The sequence below is a fragment of the Primulina eburnea genome, chromosome 5 (genome assembly GCF_022965805.1).
Source record: "Primulina eburnea isolate SZY01 chromosome 5, ASM2296580v1, whole genome shotgun sequence".
Taxonomy (NCBI): Eukaryota; Viridiplantae; Streptophyta; class Magnoliopsida; order Lamiales; family Gesneriaceae; genus Primulina; species Primulina eburnea.
The window spans coordinates 3373643-3396857 of NC_133105.1; the positions used below are offsets into that span (position 1 = coordinate 3373643).

Below are 23215 nucleotides of genomic sequence, written 5' to 3' on the forward strand. Positions count from 1 at the left end.
ATTGGGCAATTAAATTCCAGTGAACACTAACTAAATAAGACAACCAACGAAATATTTTATTTTGTTCTCTGTCATTGCTGATCAAATATGAATACAGTCAAAAGATGAATGATTGTTGCATTCAGAAAATGTCTTCACATCGGTTGATGGGGAAAATTCGATGCTGCCCGTGCAGCACTGCCTGCACGGGCAGATCCAAGGGCCAGAAAATTTCTGGCCCATTTTATTTTTTTTTTAAAAAAAATTCCACCCCCCATGATTGAATCTTGACCCTTGATTGGGTGTGGCGCAGTGCCCCCACACCCAGGATCGACTCTACCGGTTGATGGTCAGCTTGGCAGTTCAGATAAGTACCGTTACGTTGTAAGCTCAGCAAATCAATTCTTCCTTATCAGTGAAGTTCGGTTGTTAATCCAAAAAGATGTTAGCCCAGATAGTGCAACATTTTTCTATGAACCAGAGAATGCAAAATGCTATAATTCACGTTTGGGTTTGAAAATTTAAAGACAATTTACTCAATAATAAACCCATAATTGAAATCCATTGATCTCAAATCCCAAGAGCATTAAGTTCATTCGAACTATGATTATGGTTGTGATAATAACCATAACAACTTCAAAAATTATAGCAGTGTCTGAGAGCCTATAAATAATTTAATTGTCTCAGGAAAATAAACAAGGTTTATTTATTATTCAACAATCTTATAATCTTAGAAATTGAATATTATATTCAGAACAAAGAGAAGAAACATCATTAGATTTTCCTAAACCACATAATAACTATATGTTACATTATATATTATTGAAATACAGGGCATTCTACCATAGTTTTATTACATAACTGAAAACAAAACTTATAAAATGAGAAGAAACCAGACTCTCCCCCACTCATTCTGATAATCATCTCTATCCATATAATCTTCTGGTACTTTACAAATCACTTGGCCCCAAAACAAAAATCTATCGGTAGAAGCCCATTGCCACAACTGGGATTCTGACTTTATGCCCTCTGCTCCCTTTGAGCCAAACCTCGCCAAAGCTGTATGTTCCCATTACTGATCGAACTGACAGAGTAACAGAGAATTTCCGGGAGGTACCAGGTCTAAGAGTCATTGCTGGAGGCCACGTTTCGATGGCCACTGCTGGAGCCATTCTTGCTGTGATCACGTACGTTTCTTCCCCAGCGACATTTGTAACGGTGCGTGTAACAGTTTGAGTTCCCACCAGATGGGATATCATGATTGAGGGTGTGTTGAGATTTGATGGATGGCTGAGAGTGTAGTTGCAGGGGGCATTCGTGTAGCTGCTGATCTCATGCTTGTCGATACCAGGTGTGGTGCATAAGAAGCCCAAGTAGTCCTCGTATCCTGATTCGAAATCTAGTTGAGTATAACTTTCAAAATGACAGCCTTTTTAATACAATGGACATGATATTTAAAAACAAGATCATCAGCAAACACACTGTGCAGCAACCTTTGGTAGAACATAGCCAAGCACTGTCAAAGACAAGGCTAAAAATGAAGCTCGACTTCCGTTCAACAAATGAGAGCTTACTAGAAAGAGAGAGTTCAACCACTTGAATTCTTTTGATTGATAAAATGGGTGAAGAGGAAATACGTTGATTACCTGCATCAAAGATCAGCCCAGGATTTAAAGCGGCTCGGGGATTGACATGGCCACTTCCATAATCAAAAGGCGTTGCGGGAACAAAAGATATAGTTTCCGATCCTGAATATTGTAGGGCTTGTAAGGGTCTCTCCGCTCTGTCAATGGTTGTCGCCGTAGTCATCAAGGCTGATTTTATGGCAGCGGGACTCCAGTGAGGGTGGTTCTGCTTCAAAAGAGCAGCGATTCCGGCTATATGAGGGGCAGCCATGCTCGTTCCAGATATCATTGCGAATCCTTCATCTGCTTAAATGAAGAAACATGTGTTAGAGCTCAAAAAGTATACTTTAAACTCGGAGATTTTGGTAAATGAAGGTAAAATATGTAACATGGTATCCTAAAAACTTTACTGGTGTAATTCGGCTCATCTGTTCCATTAGGTGCCCAAGCGGCCCAAATTAGAGATCCGGGAGCTAGAATATCTGGTTTTAGGAGATCTGCATCTTGAAAACTGTAATCTTTGATGTTGGGTCCTCGAGCAGAGAATAATGCTACCTGTGGGGCGGATTTGTGGAGTATAGGCTCCAGCCCTTCTCCAATGCTTCCTACTGCCTTGAAGCTTGTTACTCGCCCTGTCCAATCTCTAGGCGTGGAGGCATTATAGTAGTCTATGAGCACCTATAAGATGTGACCGTCCAAGAATGATCGTCACGAACGAGAACCAGAAGCAAAGTCAATTTGAAGCGAAGTAGACAATAATTTTGTCGGCAAAGTCAATAATGTCATTGAATTCAAATCAAGCAGAAAAAAAGGCTTTTGCCTTCCGAAGGCTTAGCTGATGGCATCAATAACTGAAAAGATGAGAATATAGTAATAGTTACCATTGACTTGCTAATATCGGTAATGAGGATCCCAGGGAGCCCAAGTGGAACAGGATCAAATTTTGTCCCAGGAGAGGCATTTTCAACTGCTAGCACAAATCCAACAGCTCCAAGACTCTTAGCTGTCTCAGAGACTCTCTTGATTGAAGCAGTACCAACAACAAAGTTAAAAGAATATCCACAGAGAAGAATCTTCCCCTGCACTAAATTTCTGTTCAGAAGTTCAGGGCGCTGGCAATCTGAAGGACTATACTTCACGACTGATGAATCTAGCAACACATCATTAGCAGCAACCAAGCTAAATGTCCTATTTGCCGGTGTTGCAGCTGAAAGGGCAGGGGAATAAAAACATCCAAAATAAATAAATAAATAAATCGAAAGAAACTGGCAATAATCACTTGAAGGACACTTAAATCAATGAATGATAGATAGTACAATGGTCAACATTGAGTTAAATTCTAGGATTATTTCATGCAAAAGTAACATTAGATAAATGAGCCATAATTCTTCGTGATAGAAAATAGATGAAGGCCATTTACTCTTGAGTAATGACTGATTTTTGTAAATGTTTGAAATGCAGAAAACGAGGGAAGAATTGTCTCTTCAACCGGAGAAGTTGAAAGCCGGAACGAAGTTGCAATTTCAAAGTTGCTTATATTTTATCACTTTGTTTCTCCTTCCTATTTCCCGCTGCTTAGCCGGATTGAAGCTGCAATTTCAAAGTTGCTTATATTTTATCACTTTGTTTCTCCTTCTGATTTCCTGCTGCTTCTTACTCACCTCATTAGGCTGAAAATGGAAAGCTTGTTCTGTAGACTGTAAATGAAAAGCAAAACACTGAGTTGTATGAACTTACGGGACAAGCAAATTCCAGCCAAGATTTTCCCATTCCCCAAAGTAAGATGGTTTTTATATCTTCGATCATCAATTGCAGCAGCTACAGTTGCTATCCATGGGCTGTAAGACAACAAGGTTTTGGGAAAGGGGCCGCCATTCCCAGCGGCTTGTACGACAAAAACTCCAGCTTTCACAGCTGAAAGAAGGGTGGCATCAAAAGGATTTAAGAAAGTAGTTTTTGTGGTAGTTGGAGGGCTGTTGGGGCCAACTGAGAGATTCAGAATATCCACACCATCATGAACTGCCTGTCAAAATGGACAACGTGTCAGAATGTTGAATCAATTGTAAATAAACACCACAAGCATCCCTCATATGATTCTTTCATCATTTTTTTAATCCGTCAGATATTTACACATCCGTCAGATATTTACACATCCTGAGTCCTGACAAATATTTGGATTACCTGATCGATGGCAGCAACCACATCAGCTACAAATCCACCAAAGATTCTGTAAAGCGCTTTGTATACAGCAATTCTACAAAAATAAAATAATGTAAACTGCAGGATCACACATTTTGATTGAGGAGAATAATGACAGGTTTATATCCCAAAAGTGCAGCTAAATACCATTAGAACCTAACCTTGCACGTGGTGCCATTCCACTTGCCTTTCCGAATTCGAATCCATTCATCCTCACAGGAATCCCATTATTTCCAGCTGCGATAGCAGCTGTATGACTGGGAAAAAAATTGAATCAACTTCCAAGTATTTCCATTAAAATACATCTACAAATTAAAATATAAGATTAATCCAGACTAACTAGGAAGCAAACAATCGTTATCCAACTTCATTTTTCTCTGAGCAGAAAATTAACAGCTAGAAACAAACACACATGTACGCTATTATGCAATCATTTTAGATGATGGGTACAAAGCCTATGTCTGCACGTAAACACATACATACTATACACCATTGGCATTGACAAACTATCATATTCAAATGATAAAACAAGGGTGAAAAAAACAGGGAACATAGAGTTCAATTGGTGACTCTATGAACGAAGAAATAAAAAAACGAAAAGGGACTTTATACAGTAGAGAGCTAGCATAGAACTGGGCAAAACAGCAAATACAAGTTATAATATTTAATTTAGGAAAAAGCAGCTTTCAAGGCCTAGTCCTTTTGGTGAATCAATGGATCCCCTGACAATTTTTGTGCCATGGAGCTTCACCAGTTAGCTTCTACAAGCCAATAACTTCTAGATCAAAGGGCTCCCAGAGGAAAGAACTACACAGTTTATCCAAATCCAACCCTTCAATGTTTTTTAAGGCAAGATAATTTATATATGCATATTCTGAATCGGCACTAGGGTGTGTTAAAGAATAGAACCGGCTCACAAGCTTTTCGAGCAGGATCGAAAAATCCTTGATGCATATTCAAAATTATTGAATCCAAGCCGAATTCAAACATGTTAAAACTTTTTTTCTGAGTCGAACTTGAGCCCAAATTGTTCTGTGTGATAGTTTGCAAGTCACTCGCGGCTCGAAAAATCTTTGATGCGTATTCAAATTATCGAATCCGAGCCGAACTCAAACATGTTCGAACTATTTCCGAGCCAAATTGAGCCCAAATTATTCTGTACGATAATTCGCAAGCCGCTAGCTAACTTTAATATTTATTAATATATAATAATAATAATAATATAATTATTATTAAATAAATATATTTCAAAATTTTATTTTTGAGTAGCTTGAGAACATTTTCGAATATTTCAAACCGAATTCAATCTAAAATATTAACATTTTCGAGATTCATATCGAACTCGAGCTTAAATATAACTAATTTGAGCCAAATTCGAACCTTAAAATCTTCTTCATATTTGGCTCGAATCAGTTCATTTACATCCTTAATCATACCTTTTGGGTTCAATAAACCTTTTGGATCATATTAGTCAAAGAAATTACCCCAAACATGAGTGTAACAATTCACAACCTGGTTGAATAATTAAAAATTTAACCATCTGCTAGGCAGCTAAAATACCATGAAACTGATAGATAGTAATTCAACTAATTTGCAAGTCTTCTCCAAAGAGGTCCACCCAAATCCCAGTAAAAACATGGATGATTGAGGGAAAAAGAATAAAAACTTGAACAATTTCATAAATATATAAGATGCGCCAATCTCGATGAATTTGACAACAAAGAATAAAAACTCAGACCTTCCATGTCCATCACCATCATAGGGAGAATCATAATCAATATCTGGATTAAATGCACCAGCTACTTTTGCTGCTTCAGCAAAATGTTGAGCTCCAACAATCTTTCCATTACAAAAGTCCATTTTTGTTTCGGGGTCAACTTCACACTTACCTCTATACTTGGGAACAGGTCCATAAGGCTCGGTGTAATGGGTTGCAAAGCTTGGATGAAGAGGATAAATTCCCGAATCCACGAAGCCTATTACGATATCCTCCCCAGCTCGGTCAAAGCCGCCTCCAGTAGGCCACACTCCAGTTGGAAGCCCCAAAAATTGTGGGGTGTGGGTTGTGAGCTTCCTCACTTTCCAATCTCTATCCACGGACTTCACGCCAGGTGCTTGTCGAAGTATTTCTGCCTAGTAATATGTTTAAATGTATGAGGAATATGGGTAAAAGAGGATTGAACATTGATCAGCTCAACGAAAAACTGAAATACATAAAGTGATAAAGAAAGGAAAAAGTATAAGCAAAGAATGTCACCTGTTCGGGAGAAATGTGAACTGCAAAACCATTGATCAGATGGCGGTAGCTATAGAGTTTCTTGAAGGTGCCTTGGTCAAACAACAAGTCAAGAAGCATATCATGTCTTTTCTCTAGATGGTGGGAGTAGGACGTGACCAATTCACTTGAAGGGAACCAAAAATAGAGAGTTAATAAGCATTCAACATTCAATATTTCAATCGAACTTCTTTCAAAAAGAGAAATGTAGTAAAATCCCAAGAAGCATTGGGCATTGGTGATGAAAAATACGACATAAGTTCAATCGCGAGTCATTTACATATTCCTTTTGTTTGAGTCTATTTATTTTCTGTATTTACATATTCCTTTTGTTTGAGTCTATTTATTTTCTGTAATATGTAATAAGTAATGTTTATCAGAGAAAATGTGATCAAACAACTTCCTCATACTGGAGTAAGCAAAGCACACTAAGACCGAGACAATGTCCATGATATCTCTCAGTCAGAAAACTAGCTTCCTGCCAATCCTTCGTGGAGACATCAAGCAAACAGACAAGAAGCGATATAAAATTTAGTCACAAACTTATGTAATACGAAACAAAACCACCCAATCACCTATCAAAAGTAATAAGATGGTCCCAAACAATGAACTGATATAAACATCAGACCACAAAATTGTTTCTGCTTCGACAAAAGGCAGCACAATGATATGAACTTTCACTCTAGATATTCTAAGAGTACCTTGTAACATCAATTTTTTCATCAGAATCAGACTCCACCGCGGTGGCTTCAAACCCATCAATACCACCTCTATAGCTTATTATGGGTTCTCCTTCCATTGTCACGATGTAGATTTCTGCCCTCCCGAAAATCATTACACTTAATAATATTAAGACAATAAAAGAACCATTTAACTCCATGTTAAAACGCCCAATCCAATTCTGTTCCAACTCCACCCAACCTGGCAGAACCAAATCCATTCAAACTAAAATCAATACATATGAAATTAGATGTCAAAATGAAGTTATAAGAGAATACAATGTGTCATGCACGAAAAATTGGAATAATTTTTTCATAAGGAGAACTTTATACTTGCAAGTAGAAAGCGCCTAAAGAAGAAGCACCCAGGTATATTTACTAAATTATTGAATCAAGAACACGGTCTATGCATCTCACGGTGGTGTTTGAGCGTGCATATATGGTTAGACCAAAGAGATTTCACATGTTATAAATTAAATAAGACAAAATTTCCAGACAGGTAGGCAGCGGATAAGCAAATAAGTGAGCAGAAAACTTAAGCTCTATACCTCGCTTTCTCCTTTTATTGTTTTTGATCTTCTTCTTTCTCTCACTCACATTTTCTCCATGTGACTAATCACCTACAAATTGACTGATTACAATAACACCCTGTACAAATATATGAAAAGAATGAGGTAAGAACAAGCAAAGAATCAAAACAACCAGTCCAGTACAAAAACAACACAAATCCCACTAAGGAAAACAGAGAGATGAAAAAGGTGAGATCTTTACTCACCTTGATCCAAGAAAAGAACAAAACTCTAAAATGCCGCACAAACTACTGCATTATCACTCCCATTTTTCACCAATCAGCATTCTCACCAAAAAAAAATCTATATTTCCCACAAAAAAGACATGAACATCAAGAAAATACAACACCCCATCAGCTCACTCAAGTCAATATTTTTTTAGCAGAACTAGAAAGAACTGAAATGGGTATAATATTTTTTCCTTTCTCGGTGTGAAATAGTGAAATGTGAAGGAATGAGTGAGAGAGAGAGTGGAGTAATTAGGGTTGAATAAGTTGGGTGAAATGGATTTAATAGAGGGAGACCAGAAAGGACCGAAGATGGAGGCCAGAAGTCCTCATCATACCATTGAACTAATTATACCAAGAACTGTGCTTTATTTGCACCCTTCCATACCCCTTTTTGGCCTTTAGTGGGTCATTCGACTCATTCCATTTTGTATATAAAAAAATAATTTAAATATAATTTTTGTTATTAAAAAAAGTAGAATTCTAAACTTTCTTAAAGTATGACTTCAACGCCTTCCAGGACAAGAACTTTACATGAACAATTACAAAATCAAGCAATCGCAGGAACAAGAAATCAAGAATACACAACAAACATACAATCATTTAACGCCCGAGATATTACGTGGTTCAGTCATTATACAAATTACATTAACGAGAGAAAACTGTTATTTTATTGATACAGAAAAAATTCACAAGTACAAATATATATCATATTTTCATTACTGTATTTATATCAGATCTACACACATTAGTAGATGATATATATGTTAAATAATTTTTTTAAAATTTATTTCATAACATATATATAATTTATTTTATATAAAATATGACAAGAGTATGGGGACTTATTTGTTTTTTCCTCATAAAGTATTGAAATATATTGTTAGGAGACAGAGACTGAAGGGGTTCGTTTTCTCAGGGCATGTGAGGCTTGGATCCCACCGGAGTTGTCGCATTTCTCATGCATGACATTTAACGCTTTTTCTACCAATAAAGTAAACGAGAAATTCCTAAAACGAACAAAGAAAACAATTTCTTAAATAAATTGTATATTTATTATTATACAAAAAACTTCGTATTAAATTAGACTCGTTTTCGGATAAAATTTAGTCGTTTTTATTTTATAAAAAAATCGAAAATATCGAATTTGCGAAAATCATTCAAGACAAATTACATCGAAACACTCACATATTAATCCGAACTCGAAAATTTCATGTTACCCTTATTTAAAAATACATTTAAAGGAAAACATTTATCCTCGTATATAAAGTCCATTGAAAAAATATTAGTCTCACATGTATTAACAAATTTCCACCGTTGATTCACAACGATGTCTTTAAGGATAACGTTACATTCTTATAACTTGTATGTTGCTTTCAAGTGCTCCCTAAAGACGTGACATGAAGGAGCCTACGTGGAAACTTTATGTTACATATTGATTTCATTAATATTATTCATAATCATTTTTTATCTATAATATTATATTCGATTTTTAAATTATATTACATAATATATGATCAAGACTAGAATTATACCATAAAATTAAATGTTTGAAACGGGTTTGGAACATATTATTAAATACGAGAGAATTGTCGGTTGATTAAATAAAAGGAGACGATGGTCTAAATTGAGTAGAAAAATATTAAATTAAATAATTGTTTAGCCGGATATCTTAGAGATACATCCATGTTAGGCGATACTAAACATATAGTATCGAAAAATAGTTTTTTAAGGAGAAGAATTTCATTCATATGTAAGCCTTCGTCGCCACAGTTTCATAGATCCATATATATGAAACAAGACGACCATATTTATACCAAAAGTGCAAAATGTTAAGTAATAAAGCCACCTAAATTTGAATTCAAAGAACACCATTTTTGAATTATAAACACATGTCCTGATTACTCAAAAAATGTTAGGTTTTATTATGTAAGCAATGAGGTTTTAATTTTTGTTTTTTCCCTAAACTTCACATGTAAATATACATTCATTCTTCACTTTCAAAATCACACCAGAACACAAAATCCTCTCATCTACAATCATAAGTGTAGAAGTGAGATAAATGATTTAGTGTGAGAATTCGTAAAGAGTGTTTGTCCTTAGAAGGAATAAGATTAGTGGAGAGAAAGTGATGTAGTTAAAAAATACTTTGTATTCTCAATTCTCTTGTCTTTTATGTTATTAATAAAGAAGTGATCTCCTTGAGAGATTTAGAGTAGACGTAGCTCAATCTTAAGATGAACCACTATAAATATTGATGTTCATCTTATTCATTGTTGATATCACTTATGATATTCAGCTTTCATCTTATTCATTGTTGATATCACTTATGATATTCAGCTTGCGACGTTACCTCGTTTATTTCCCTGATATCCCAACAAAAAATAATATTTATGATATAACAAAATAATATTTTCACGCAAATCAGTATATATCACGCAATAACTTTTTTTTATAACAAAACTAACAAAAAAATGATAATTTGCGGTGAAAAATACTACTCACGATATAAATTATAATTTTTTCATATTCTCTCACAATTATTTTTTTTTTTTGCATATATAATAATTTCTAAATTTACAACTTGTTTCGGAAAATATTGGAAAACTTGAAATCCTCCTGACCATGGAAAGATTTCTGGTCAAAAAGTGTGTTAATGGCACCGGACATCACTTAAATGTAATTTCCAGATTCATGAAATAATCTATTTTTCAATCCTTGCTCCAAAAAAGGTGAAATCGCTCACCTTAGACGTCCCTCACTCCTGGTCCGACAGGATTGTGAGAGGAGATAAATCATAGTGACTCAGCCAATCAACAGCAACTAGACCTTAAATGTAAGGATGATGGCTTAATGAAATGTACCACAATTAGTCAAAATCATTGACAGAAAATCCCACTATGAATACAAGGCAAATTCTTAATTTCGTTCATCTCCGTTCCTACCAAATCAGGCCGTCGTGAAACTTTAACGTGGGCCATCGAATCAAAAGATCCACCGGCAAAAGGGTAAAAATTGGAAATCCAAAAACTTGTCAAGAAAAGATAAAATTTATTCTTGGTGATTACTACAACGTAAAATTAACACCTTTGTCAATTATAAAAATTAAATATGATCTTAAACCGTCTTTATCAACTTAAAATTTTAACTTATATTCTATAATCTATATTTATCCAAAAAACACAACTTGAATCACAAATTTTTCGTGACTGAAATTTCCGTGAAACAAATCAACTCTACTTTTGTTTACAATAAAATTATATTTTGACAAAAAATTATTTTTTTCCGTAGTGACTACGTAGATTACCAAAATTCATGTTCGACAACATTTTTTTCCTCAAGTTAGCTGATTTATCTGCATTTTCTCTGATACTTAAAATTAAGAGGAAATAAACTATGTTTCTATGATATTGATAAGTAACAATAACTAAAAAACCATATGTGAAAGAAGCCCAGAAGTTAAAGTTTGGCAAAGCCCTCTTTCTAATTTATGACCAATATCAAAATCTGCCCAACAAGAGGGAATTTTGATCCGAGTCCGATTCGGAATAAAAATGTTGGACAAAACCAACTACGATGTACACATAACCAAGCCGGTAGAAGAAATTCCATTATTCCAACTCGAGCAGGTCTCTGGATCCTTTACCAACCATAACAAAACAATTAACTGCAGTGTCTCATTGGCTTTGCCACTGCTTTTATTGGAAAACGGATGTATTATGTTGTTAAGATTGAAACTTGTACCTAATTCAACCCCAAAAGCTAGCTCAAGAGGAGAGAATTGTCCAAACCTATATATACAACTCTCAGGTTGTGGTCCAACATATAACAGTAGAAACTTGAGCTCTGATAAAATGTTAAGATTGAAACTTGAACATAACGCAATCCCAAAAGCTAGTTTAAGGGGGAATGTTTGGAGCAACAAATGCTCTATTCAACTGAAAATTCTTATCTTTAATTTTATTTTTTATTTCGAAATTGAAAATCATTGACCAGATCATTGCATACAACAAATCAAGCCACGTTCGTGAATCAAGATTCTTATTATGAATTTATAAATTGAAAACAAAAGTTTTCTATTTGGCCCGCGAGGATGGTGAAATGTCAATTCCTGCCCGTCAAAGTGGGCCGAAATCCAAAAAATTTATAACTAATTATTGGACTTTAATAATTTCTCGAGTTGTTTGGTTAAATAAGGTAATTGGACTATGATGGAAAATTAAATCTTGTATTCGATTTTTTTAATAGCCCGAAACTTTTAAATCACACTATTATAGTGTACAATCATTCAGAAAAATATTATATTATATAATTAAACTAATTTATTGTGAAATCGACCAATTATTGATTAATTTGCGGTGGCAGGTTTGATTAATCGACCACATACAATCTTACAGTATCTCCATAGCCTTTATTAGCTCTAGGTTTAATGAATACAAAAAGATTGCATCTTGTATATCATTTGTGTCATTCGGCTCCTAAAATATGTAATACGTTACTCGAGTCGATGACTTGTAGTATATCGATATAGAGTTTTAAATTTAAGACGAGATTTTATGTTTGTAACAATGAGAATACATGTATTTTTTTTTTAAAATTGGAGAAGTGAATTTTTGTAATTGAGTCTCAAAATCGATACCTAGTCACACATTAATTAATTTGACGTTAAATGAACAACGAATCATAGACACATAAAAAAGTTTTACATACACATTATACACACACATTTATAATTATATAGATAAAAATGATCATGCAATTTAACTCCTTTCTAACAAGAAGCTGTTTGATTATGGTAAGATTAGACTATGTCTAAATAGAAACGTGACAAAAGCCGCTGATGAGTAAACCGATATATAAAATGACATTAATATATATAAATAAAATGGTCAACAATTATTAAACATTTCAAATTGTAACACACTTGCGGTTTTAAGAGCTGTCAAGCAAATTATTATAACATAATCAAAGCAACCAATCAACCGAATTTCCGGTATCGGTATCTATATAGAAAAATTCCACAACGATATTTACGACACAATCCGTAGTGCGGTACGGTATACTGTACCGTACCCACTCCTACCAATTATTCACACATTGTGAGTAAAAATATGTAAAAACATGTCTCACAGTTTTTTTTTTTTGTTTTTTTCATTTTTATCTAAAGATGTGGTAATAAAATTATGAAGATTAAAAAGTAATTAGATATTCTAGAGCTTTTGGGTTTGTAATGAAAATGAAAATATTGAAATGTATATTCCAAGTAATATAAAAGGTCGTAAATGCCAGCAGAAGTTGATAGAATATAACATAAATAAGAAGGTGAAGTGTGCTTTCAGTTTCAACACTTTTCTCCCAGTGTGCCTGATATCTCGCTGTTTTATCTTATCACATCTCCACCAACTTCCCCAACCTCCAATCCTCCATGTCTCCATGGTTTTCCAGGTATCATACGCTCAATGTGTTCGTTATTCTCGGTTTCTGGAGCTACTTTTTATGTATTCTTTATGGTTCTTTGATCAAAATGGGTGAATGGTTTTTTTTTCCCTCAAATGCCTAGTTTGTATTATGGGTTTTTGATTCCAAGTTGGTAGCTTTGTTGCTTTTAGTTGCGAATCTTCGTGATTCTTGGGATTCTACTTGTCCGAAAATGGATCTTTCCTGCCCTTTTTTTTGTTTATCTAAACTTATAAATGTCTTCTTTGGTTTTGATCCGCCACTTCTTAGTACACGAGTTATTTGGTAATTTTTCTTCCAGTTATTCTTCTTGGATCATTGTGGTTGTGTTCCATGCTCGACAATGGGAAACTTGATTGATGTTGTATATCAAGTCTGGTGAAGTCCGATTCTTTTGCTGGTAATTGAAGTGCAGGTTTCTTTAAGAAAGAAGTATGTTCAATTTGATTTTGTTCACTGCATCCATGATGGCCATTCGCTAACTTATTTCCAGATCTGGGATATCTATTGTAGATTTTGGGCTGATGAATCATACTTTAATAGATTATGCGCCAAATTGTTTGTACATATGGAGAATAAAGATATGGGTCTCTTTCGTTTTGTTGTAAAATTTGTTAGTGACGAGTTTCTGCCAAGTGCTAATTAACTTTATCAGAACCAGCTTTAATTTTATGCATTTTAACTACGACCTGGCAATCTCTTGAATTTTTGTTTTTTTGCATCGCTGAGACCATCGTGAATCCTCAATTATACTTTATGAGATTTCTTAGTTTCTTCTGAATCCTGTGAAAAATGCCAAGTTCAGCGTATAGTTTTTAGTGAATAATGACACTCCTTCAGGATACCTGGAAAAGGTTGTGTAGGTTCAAGGGTTAGTAATTTCCTTTTTGAAATCAACTCCTGCGTTGTTTCATAAGAGGTGTTAATGTTTCCACTCTGGGAGAAAGGTGTGCTTTTATTGACATTTGTTGTACTGTCTTTTAGGTTTGATATGATGCTGGAGGTGGATCTGCTATGTTAATCTTTCAAGATTTTTTTCATTGATTTTCCTAAATAAATTTGGTTCTCTGGTTTCTGTTGATCACTAAGAGTCATGGGCTCCCGATTTCCTTCACATCAGTTGAGCAATGGCCTTTATGTATCAGGCCGGCCTGAGCAGCCAAAAGAAAGGACTCCCTCAATGAGCTCGGTTGCCATGCCTTACACTGGAGGTGATATCAAAAGGTCTGGAGAACTCGGAAAAATGTTGGACATCCCTATAGATAGCTCAAGATCCCGAAAATCTGGCCCTATAAATAATGCTCCTACAAGGACAGGTTCATTTGGTGGCGTTACTTCTAACTCCGGGCAATTAAATTCTGCTAATCGTGTTTCCGTCTCTTCTTCTGGAGGGGTTCCTGCCTCGTTGAAGAAGACAAATTCTGGACCACTTAATAAACACGGGGAACCATTAAAAAAATCATCTGGTCCACAGGGTGGAGGAACAGCCGTTTCTCGTCAAAATTCAGGTACTCTTGCTCCGGTTCTCCCAACCACAGGCCTCATCACATCTGGACCTATTACATCCGGCCCCCTGAATTCAGTTGGGGCTCCTAGAAAGTCATCTGGTCCTTTGGAATCTACGAGCTCGATGAAGTTGCAGCATGCTTCTGTTTTAAATAACCAGGCTGTCACCCACCTTAACCAGGTTGATGAATATTCCATCCACAACAGCTTTCCGAAGCCAATTCTCTGGTCCATCATTCTCCTCTTTGTGATGGGATTTATTGCTGGAGGTTTCATCCTTGGAGCAGTTCGTAGTCCCATCCTTCTTGCTGTGGTTGTTATTCTCTTTGCAGCAGTGGCCACCATATTTGCCTGGAACACATGTTGGGGAAGAAGAGCTGTTGCTGATTATATAGTTAGTTATCCACATGCAGAACTAAGAACTGCAAAAAATGGCCAATTCGTCAAGGTTTCTGGGGTATGTGACATTTCTCGTGTTTGTTGATTTCAAACCTGCACTTACACCACTCTCCTAACGAGCAATGTGTTAAAATTTTGAAGGTTGTCACCTGTGGAAATATTCCTCTTGAATCATCATTCCAAAAAGTTCCCAGATGTGTTTATACTTCCACAAGTTTATATGAGTACCGGGGATGGGACTCAAAAGCCGCCAACCCCATGCATCGCCGCTTTACCTGGGGCTTTCGATCACTAGAGGTAAGAAAGGACTTTTAATTCATCACTGTTACTTTGTTTTCTTTTAGGTAAAGTAGAAATGGCTCCCTAAGAAACATCCTGTGTTAAGCCACAAGTTGAGCTACGCCACCCTGTAATTATTGAGTCGTCGATGTTGTCACCACCCTCTTATATAATGTTTGATTCAACATATTTCTCTCTCTCTCTCAAACTTCTGGGATTTTTCATTTGTTGGCTGCAGCCTTCCATCTAATCAATTTATCTGGTTTCTCCTAATTTGGTTGAGGTAATTATGGTTTGTTTTGCCTGCTCTAAAATTTACTGGGATGGGCTTTCTGCTTTATTCAGTATACAAAGCAAATTATGTGTATTGTGCAATGTCTTGGTTTTCAAATGCTTGCCAATTTATCATTAATAAAACAAAGCTGTGATCCCAAATTAGTGACCTCAGAATTTTCTTGGCTGAGAGGGAGAGAGTCTATTGTCATGCAAGTGGTTAAAGCTACCTAAGGGACAGAGTGACTGATAAGTGTTTAACTGACTTCAGAGGCACGTGGTTGATTTCTATATATCTGACTACCAATCTGGATTGAGAGCGCTGGTTAAGACTGGCTATGGTGCAAAGGTGACTCCATATGTAGATGAATCTGTTTTGGTCGACGTCAATCCATCGGAAAACGGGGTCAAGTCTCCTGAATTTCTCAGATGGTTGGGGGCAAGAAACCTTTCCAGTGATGACCGTGTAATGCGACTCAAAGAAGGGTGAGATTTTAAAGTCTTTTCTTCTTACATTTCATGTATGTATATAATTCTTGTAGACGTGATTCAGAAGTGACACTACATTATCTCTTCAAGAATGAAGTGGTGAAATCTGTATTATTGTGTTTCAAGTTGTCTTTGAGTGCCTGTGATAAGAAGCCTAACTATGTTCAGTGGCAGAGTAGGAAAGCGCCTGATAGAGGCTCTGCCTCCAAAATTTTCCCATAGGATTATTTATTTTTCTGTATGCCTGGAATTATTTTGAGGTTAAGTTCTCTATGTGCTGCTCTACCATTATCCATGACAGAACACCGTGTGCAATTATAACCTCTACATCCATTTACCCATATATTGGATTGGATCTAAGTGGGATCTACGCAACATCTGCACTATCCAATGGCCCATAGATTATTTGAGGATAGAAAAGTCAGCTTCGACTCTCGATCCCTAGCCTAAACTCGTTCTCTTATCCTTATAAATATATGTAACAGATACATCAAAGAAGGTAGCACAATAAGCGTTATGGGAGTCGTGCAACGGAATGAAAATGTTTTGATGATTGTTCCTCCAGCCGAACCCTTTTCAACTGGTTGTCAGTGGAGTAAATGCATTCTTCCGGCCAGTCTTGAAGGCATTGTTTTGAGATGCGACGCCTCAAGTATTGACGTTATACCAGTTTAACTGTCAATGTTTGCATATCAGGTTTTGCATCGAGCACCAGAAGGCAAATTCTTCTAAAGTTAACCGTTTGTATAGTTTTGGCGTCGTTTTAATCTCGTCTTGATTGAGGATGTTTTTCCAAGGGGTCGTCGGTCTTGTGGAGGGAAGCCGATGTTTTTCCAAGGTGGTCGTCGGTCTCATGGAGGGAAGCCAATGTTTTCCAGACGTTGATGGATTCATTTTTTACTAAGTAGAGTTATTCTGGTTGATTGGTAATTCCTCTGAAAATTGGTTGTGTTAAAAATAGCGAGTACTACTAGACATTGATGCTTTCATTTGATTGAGTTATTCTTTGTGACTATTTGGCCACTTGCTCTTATCAATATGCATGGAAATGAAATATGTACTCCATATTTTGTAAAAGAGTGGACGTCTCACGGATCTTAATCTGTGAGACGGGTCAACTCTACTCATATTCACAATAAAAGTAATACATTTAACATAAAAAATAATACTTTTTCATGAATAATCTAAATAAGATATTTGTCTCACAAATACGGTGAGATCGTCTCACACAAGTTTTTGCATTTGCAAAAGTATACGATGTGATTTTGTATATTTTTGTTTAAATATGGAGTTAAACTATTTTGGTCAAGGATTGAGGAGATGAGATCAAATTTGATATTCTGAGACATTGAAACTTGCGTATTTTTTTCCTTTTTTGCCCGTTTTTTTGCCATATTTATATATTAGATTCGAATGATTTTTGCCTTAATGGTGCATTAAATTTGGGCATTTGAAAGGCCATTATTTAAGAAACGATAGAGATCCAAATAAATAATGTCATTTATTTATTGAAGAAGCAAAGTAAATTTTTGGATGTTCGATTAGTAAAAGTAAGAAACGACTGTAATTTGCTAAAACAGATGTTGAAGTTGGTAGAGGCCCATAGGTCTGGGTTGGATTATTGTTTCTAACATTTTATCGGATGTTTTTGTCGATTTGTCTAGTTTATTTATTTGATCAGTGTTATTTGTAAATTATTGTGTTAATATGATGTAGACGAGCGTTTTGACAAATAATCATGAGTTCGATTTATTAAAAAACACTTTTTTGGGTAAGATTGTCACACGAAACTTGTCTAATATGATTTACCTAACCAATAAAATTTGCAGAGTATCGCGTTATCTCGAAAATTTACTTCGTGTGCACCAAAGACTAGTACGTATAGTTCTTAAGTCATGAAAAAAAATAAACGATTTTATATATTGAAGTGATTCGACGGATTATATTACTAGTAACTTAATTGATGTATTTTGTGCAAGTAATTCTATGTTGTGTATGATATGTTATACCATTTTTAAGTTCATATTGTACCATTTTTGGATAACTACTTAAGAGTTTTATTTAAAAATAGATTTTTCTAAAAAAATTACATTTATTTTTCAAAATATAATAAAAAAACTTAGAATTTAAATTTGATAAAAAAAAGTATTCTTTATGCAGAAATTTAATATAATCAAAATAATATTTTATAAACGTCATTTTATTATTATATAAATATAAATATATTGCACGTCAGTTAATCATATTCCGCTTCATAATATTAAAGCTCAATTTCCGACTTCCCATTTTTCTAGTGTTCACCCTCAAAACCCTAATCGCCACAGAATGGCTTCCAGTCAATCGACAGCAATCAACGGCGCCGCTACAGAAGAAGCAGCCGAAAACACAGAGGAGCTTACGGTGGAAGAAGCAGCCGAAATCTTCGATGGCGAGGAGGACGCTCCAACTGAGGTTGCGGATACCGTGGAAGTTGAGGAGATGGATGAAAAGGAGAAGGAACTAGCTGAATTGAAGGCTAAGTGGCCCGGATGGCCGGGTTATTCGGTATTTAGAGTGGTGGTGCCAGTGCTGAAGGTGGGCGGTATAATCGGGCGGAAGGGAGATATCATTAAGAAGCTCGTTGAAGATACGCGTGCTAGAATTCGTATTCTCGACGGACCTGCCACCTCTCCCGATCGCATTGTAATGTCCTTTCAACTTCCTCTTTGTACTCGCACGCTTAAATCAATGTGAATGCATTCATAGTTACGCATATTGGGGTTTTGTCTGTATCGTTTTGGTGAATCGGTAATATTGGGGACTTTTCTGATCCACGGGGTATGGGTTTCTTTGTTGTTCGGCTTCTTGTTGTAATTTGAGCATAATTTCATTTCTTTCTCGGATGTTTACTGTTTCAAAGAAATCTGTAAATTATTATTGGTATACTGTCCCTGCTTTTGGTAGTTGATATATTTAGTTTCCTTGTAACCATTGTTTTCGTTCTACGAGTCTGAAATTTTTTAAGGCTGCTGTGACCAAATGTGCATATAATGTAAGCTATCAAATGTTTTAAATCTTATTTTGATTGTTTTGAATGCAAATTATACACGACAAACTTGAGGAGAAGGGGGCATGAGCAATAATTTGTAGCTTTGTAAATATCTGCTTAGGAGCGTCTTTCAGTGGAGCTACTACACCTGTCATTTATGACATGTTGAAAATATTTTCGATTTTCCATGAACGGATCACTCACTTTTGGTTTTCTGTAAAGGGATTACTCCTGCCATATAACTAACAAATTGTTTGATGAAATATGCAAGTTACACTACTCACGGTCTCTCTACATGGCAATATCCACGACTTGGTACACAGGGTTTTCAATGCGAGGAATTAATAGCTGGAAAAATATTAATTTCACTATTATTCATAGATGGCTCGTTACCATCTGAGTGCTTTCATTTAAAATCTGTGCACGAGTAGTTTGAAATGTGAAGTTCTTATTTTTCCCTATCAACATAGAAACCAAAACATGGTTTCTGTTATCTGTCTATGATTGCATGAGAAATTCCTCAGATTATTTCTGATAAAATATAATAAGTGTTTTAAATTTCCTGTAATTTTAGGACCATATTTTTTGAATAATTTTTTCCACGCTGGTTGACTAACTTCCATTCTTGGTTGACCTGATATTTTATTCCGTATCTAGTGAACTTTGACAGCTTGTTATGAACTTTTGATTTTAATGAAATTGTGTTGTACTTTTTCCGCAAAACATGATATAGAATTATACTTTTCTATACGTTTCAAGCATTGTGCAATGTAATTTAAGATAATCATGTGTTGCCAGTTCTATCATCTATGACAGTTGATTATACTGGACATCCTGTTATTTCTCCGCTCATTATAACTTCTTAGTTAGTTATGTTGTGCTGGTCATTAAAGCACGGTGATTTTGTAGATATAGCGTATTGTGGCAAGAAAAAATCGTCAGATGAAGAAGCGGAATGAAATGTTTCTTTTGGTGCTGCTTTTGTACCAGTAAGCAAATATGGTAATCATGGTTACTTGTTTTTGCCTTTAATCCAAGCTTCACCTGATAATTGGTATTACATATCACCCTACCAGCTACCCTATCAGCTACTTGTTTCACCCATTTTAATAAAATTTGGCATTGTTGTGAATTTCGTTGAATGAATGTGATTTCCTTGTTTGACCAGTCTGAATGGTCTGTCTTTCTCTTTTTAACCTCTTATTATTCTAGGTTCTATAATTGAAACGTCTCCACTGTCATTGTTGGTTTTAGTTTCTTGCCAACCTAACTGACTATGGAATGATATTCATGTTTTTCAGGTTTTGATATCTGGGAAGGAAGAACCAGAAGCAGCAGTGCCTCCAGCTATGGATGCCATAATAAGAATCTTCAAACGTGTCAATGGACTACTTGAGGATGATGGTGATGGAAATCGCTCTTGGTTCTACTGGTGCTGTCTTTTGTTCGTTTCGTTTGTTGGTGGCATCAACACAGGCCATTAGTTTAATAGGAAAGCAAGGCTCTGTCATCAAGTCTATTCAAGAAAGCACTGGTGCTACCATCCGGGTGCTTTCTAGTGGTATGATGACTTATTTTTTGCATATATTTATATTGCTTCAATCATTTTTCTTATTAAGCTTCCCAATCTTTTTGAACTGATTGATCTCAAGGGTTGCATTCACAATGCATTTTGATTCTACAACTATTATTTTGGGTCACCAAAGCTTCATGATAGGAAACATTCTTTCCTTGCACTCCATTTTATTAGCTCATAATGATATAAAGACTTTTGTATGGCATACAAAGCCTTAATTGATCAATTATAATGTTGAGGTCATGGACATAACGAGTCAAAAGACAAAATAAACCCCCCCGCCCCGAAATGGTCGTATGATCTCAACTGGGAAAACTATATCCCAGTAGTATTTATCTTGGCTCTATGATTCTTTTTTCGTAATCCACTTCAGGAAATTTTTTAGTGATGAATGACATGGTATTCTATATTGTTTGTTATTTGTAGATGAATCGCCTGTTTATGCTAGTTCCGATGAAAGGGTTGTTGATTTACAAGGAGAAGCTGTTAAAGTCCTAAAAGGATTGGAAGCTGTGGTGGGCCACCTGAGAAAGTTTTTGGTGGATCACACGGTTCTTCCTTTATTTGAGAAGAGTGTAAGTTCCTGGTAGGTTTGTGGTTTCACGCGATCATGAGACTATAGTGAGAATGTTACTCCTTTTGCAGAATAATGCTCTAGCGACACAGGAAAGACAAGTAGAAGCTTGGGCTGAGAAGACATCGCTGCATTCTACCCCACAAACGACGCTAGGCTCCGATTACTTTGTTTCCCTAAAGCGGGATTCACTCTTCCTCGACCGTGAAAGCCAGATAGAATCCCGTTTGAACCAGTCCAGACTTTCAGTGTATGGAGCAGATCATGGACTTGGAAGTCGCTCTTCAGCAATAGGACATTCTGGTGGACCTATTGTCACTCAGGTTTGGACATGTACCTTGAATATTACTTCTATTTATTGAATTTAGCAGTTGTATGTTTTTGCTTGCACTATTTCTCCCTCTAAATATACCATGTTGATTCCTTGTGGCAGGTTGCACAGACAATGCAAGTACCACTTGCTTATGCTGAGGATATAATTGGAGTTCAGGGAGCAAATATTGATTACATTAGACGCACTAGTGGTGCCATTCTTACTGTGCAAGAGAGTAGGGGCCTGCCTGATGAAATCACCGTGGAGATAAAAGGCACCTCTTCACAAGTTCAAGTAGCCCAGCAACTTATTCAGGTGAAAAGTCTTTGGTTTTTTGTTGGTTCTTTTCCTTCTCTGATCATCGATGTAAACTCAGGTGCTTCCGCCCTCAAGTTCAAGGATCAACTAGGGACTTAGAAACTAAGTGATGTTTGATAACAATCTGGTTTAAGTATTGCGTTGAAGTAGTAAAACAGTAACATAAGAAAGTTAATTTATACAAATGGCCTCATTGTTAACTAAAGATTAAAAAAAGGAGTATGAATTAGCGATGAATATCAACATTATTTTTTTTATGTTATGCAGGACTTCACCAGTGGTCACAGAGAGCAACTTCAGGGGAGCTATGGCAACCTTGAATCCAGTTTACGACATTCCTACTCTCAGTTAGGTAGCAGTTCTTACTCAACATCATTAAGCGGGCCACCTTATTCTAGCTATGGATCATCTGGTGTTGGTGGTTATGGTAGCTTTAGACTGTGATGTGTTAAGCTCGAATGGTCTCGATCAAGCAAAAGCTCGTACCCGTCCCCATCTTTTGCACAACCACCATATTCCTGCTATTGGATCTTGGTGTTGGAGGTTGCAATTGCTTTATTTTATGATTTGCTCGGCTCGAGTGTGAGTTCGTGAAATTATCCTGTCAAATATTCTACCTATGCCACCTCTAAAATGTAAAGCAGGATCGAACACGGAAAAAGAACAGTTGTCACTTTTAGTTTGCTAAATGGATTTATACTATGAAGTGTTTTTGCAATTTCAAAAGTTGGGCTAGGCCCTCCGTTAGGCACTAATTAATTTCCATATTATACCGTAAATCACTATGAAGTGAGACCGACGTCAACTCGTACTAGTTAAACAGTATGTCGATGTGAGACGAGCAGCATCAATTGTTTACTTCAGTTATGGGTAGAGTGGCTTTATTTTATTTAAATGTTAGCGCGTGATTGGATGTATAACAATTTATACAAAATTTAATCATTAAATTAAATTATTGATGCACGGATGCTGAATAAAATATAAACCAGATTTAAGTAACGTACGTCAATTGCCCGATCAAATAAGGCTACGTTTGGTTGAAAGATAAGATAAACTAATGATTAGTACGTAAATGATAAAGAAAATGATTGTGGTAGGATTGTAATATATGATGAAAAATAATATTATGTTTGCTAAGATTTTTAAGTGTAGGATAATTTTGAATTTTTTGATGAGAAGACGAAATTGTCCTTCCCCTTCGCGACGGCGACAGTGGCGGCGGTGGTCGGAAAAGGTTGGTGGGGGAGAGGAAAATTAGCGACGGATTATGAAAACCCGTCGCCAATAGCGACAGTTTTTTAGACACCGTCGCAGGTCGTGTGAAACCGTCGCCGAACTTGTTTTGATAAACCGTCGCCGATCTCTTTTGAGAAACCGTCGCTAATTTGAATTTTTGCGACGGTTTATTAA

At 36.0% G+C, this 23215-nt stretch overlaps 2 protein-coding genes and 1 pseudogene across 6 annotated transcripts; 2 read left to right on the forward strand and 1 right to left on the reverse strand.

Annotated features, from left to right (window-relative positions):
• Positions 1 to 733: 733 nt before the first annotated feature.
• LOC140832371 (subtilisin-like protease SBT2.5) lies at positions 734 to 7931 on the reverse strand. Of its 2 annotated transcripts, XM_073196361.1 has the most exons (12): positions 7573 to 7931; positions 7346 to 7445; positions 6780 to 6999; positions 6061 to 6205; positions 5542 to 5936; positions 3965 to 4060; positions 3786 to 3858; positions 3342 to 3627; positions 2486 to 2811; positions 2015 to 2282; positions 1626 to 1907; positions 734 to 1366 (listed from the first exon to the last, which is right to left on the reverse strand). In XM_073196361.1, the coding sequence occupies exons 3-12, from the start codon at positions 6956 to 6958 to the stop codon at positions 960 to 962; spliced, it is 2457 nt and encodes an 818-aa protein (XP_073052462.1). In that variant the 5' UTR covers positions 6959 to 6999; positions 7346 to 7445; positions 7573 to 7931; the 3' UTR covers positions 734 to 959. The 2 variants fall into 2 exon arrangements, with proteins under 2 accessions (XP_073052462.1, XP_073052463.1); XM_073196362.1 differs by lacking the exons at positions 7346 to 7445; positions 7573 to 7931 and adding an exon at positions 7131 to 7286.
• Positions 7932 to 12899: 4968 nt separating this feature from the next.
• On the forward strand, positions 12900 to 17011 carry LOC140832372 (uncharacterized membrane protein At1g16860-like). 4 transcript variants are annotated; one of them, XM_073196364.1, is made up of 6 exons: positions 12900 to 13038; positions 13352 to 13482; positions 14035 to 15013; positions 15097 to 15252; positions 15779 to 15993; positions 16482 to 17011. In XM_073196364.1, the coding sequence occupies exons 3-6, from the start codon at positions 14144 to 14146 to the stop codon at positions 16669 to 16671; spliced, it is 1431 nt and encodes a 476-aa protein (XP_073052465.1). In that variant the 5' UTR covers positions 12900 to 13038; positions 13352 to 13482; positions 14035 to 14143; the 3' UTR covers positions 16672 to 17011. The 4 variants fall into 4 exon arrangements, with proteins under 4 accessions (XP_073052465.1, XP_073052464.1, XP_073052466.1 ...); XM_073196363.1 differs by having other exon boundaries at positions 13352 to 13450; XM_073196365.1 differs by lacking the exon at positions 13352 to 13482.
• Positions 17012 to 18249: 1238 nt separating this feature from the next.
• Positions 18250 to 22523, forward strand: LOC140832373 (RNA-binding KH domain-containing protein PEPPER-like; annotated as a pseudogene).
• Positions 22524 to 23215: the final 692 nt, after the last annotated feature.

Excerpts from the sequence above, each read along its gene's own strand:
- LOC140832371 (XM_073196361.1), bottom strand. The coding sequence starts at position 6,958 with ATGGAGTTAAATGGTTCTTTTATTGTCTTAATATTATTAAGTGTAATG. Across the intron at positions 4,061-5,541 it reads GATGGTGATGGACATGGAAG|TCATACAGCTGCTATCGCAG; the intron begins GTCTGAGTTTTT and ends TTTTTTTCCCAG. Across the intron at positions 1,367-1,625 it reads TGGGCTGATCTTTGATGCAG|GATACGAGGACTACTTGGGC; the intron begins GTAATCAACGTA and ends ATTTCGAATCAG.
- LOC140832372 (XM_073196364.1), top strand. The coding sequence starts at position 14,144 with ATGGGCTCCCGATTTCCTTCACATCAGTTGAGCAATGGCCTTTATGTA. Across the intron at positions 15,253-15,778 it reads GGGGCTTTCGATCACTAGAG|AGGCACGTGGTTGATTTCTA; the intron begins GTAAGAAAGGAC and ends AACTGACTTCAG. Across the intron at positions 15,994-16,481 it reads GTAATGCGACTCAAAGAAGG|ATACATCAAAGAAGGTAGCA; the intron begins GTGAGATTTTAA and ends TATATGTAACAG.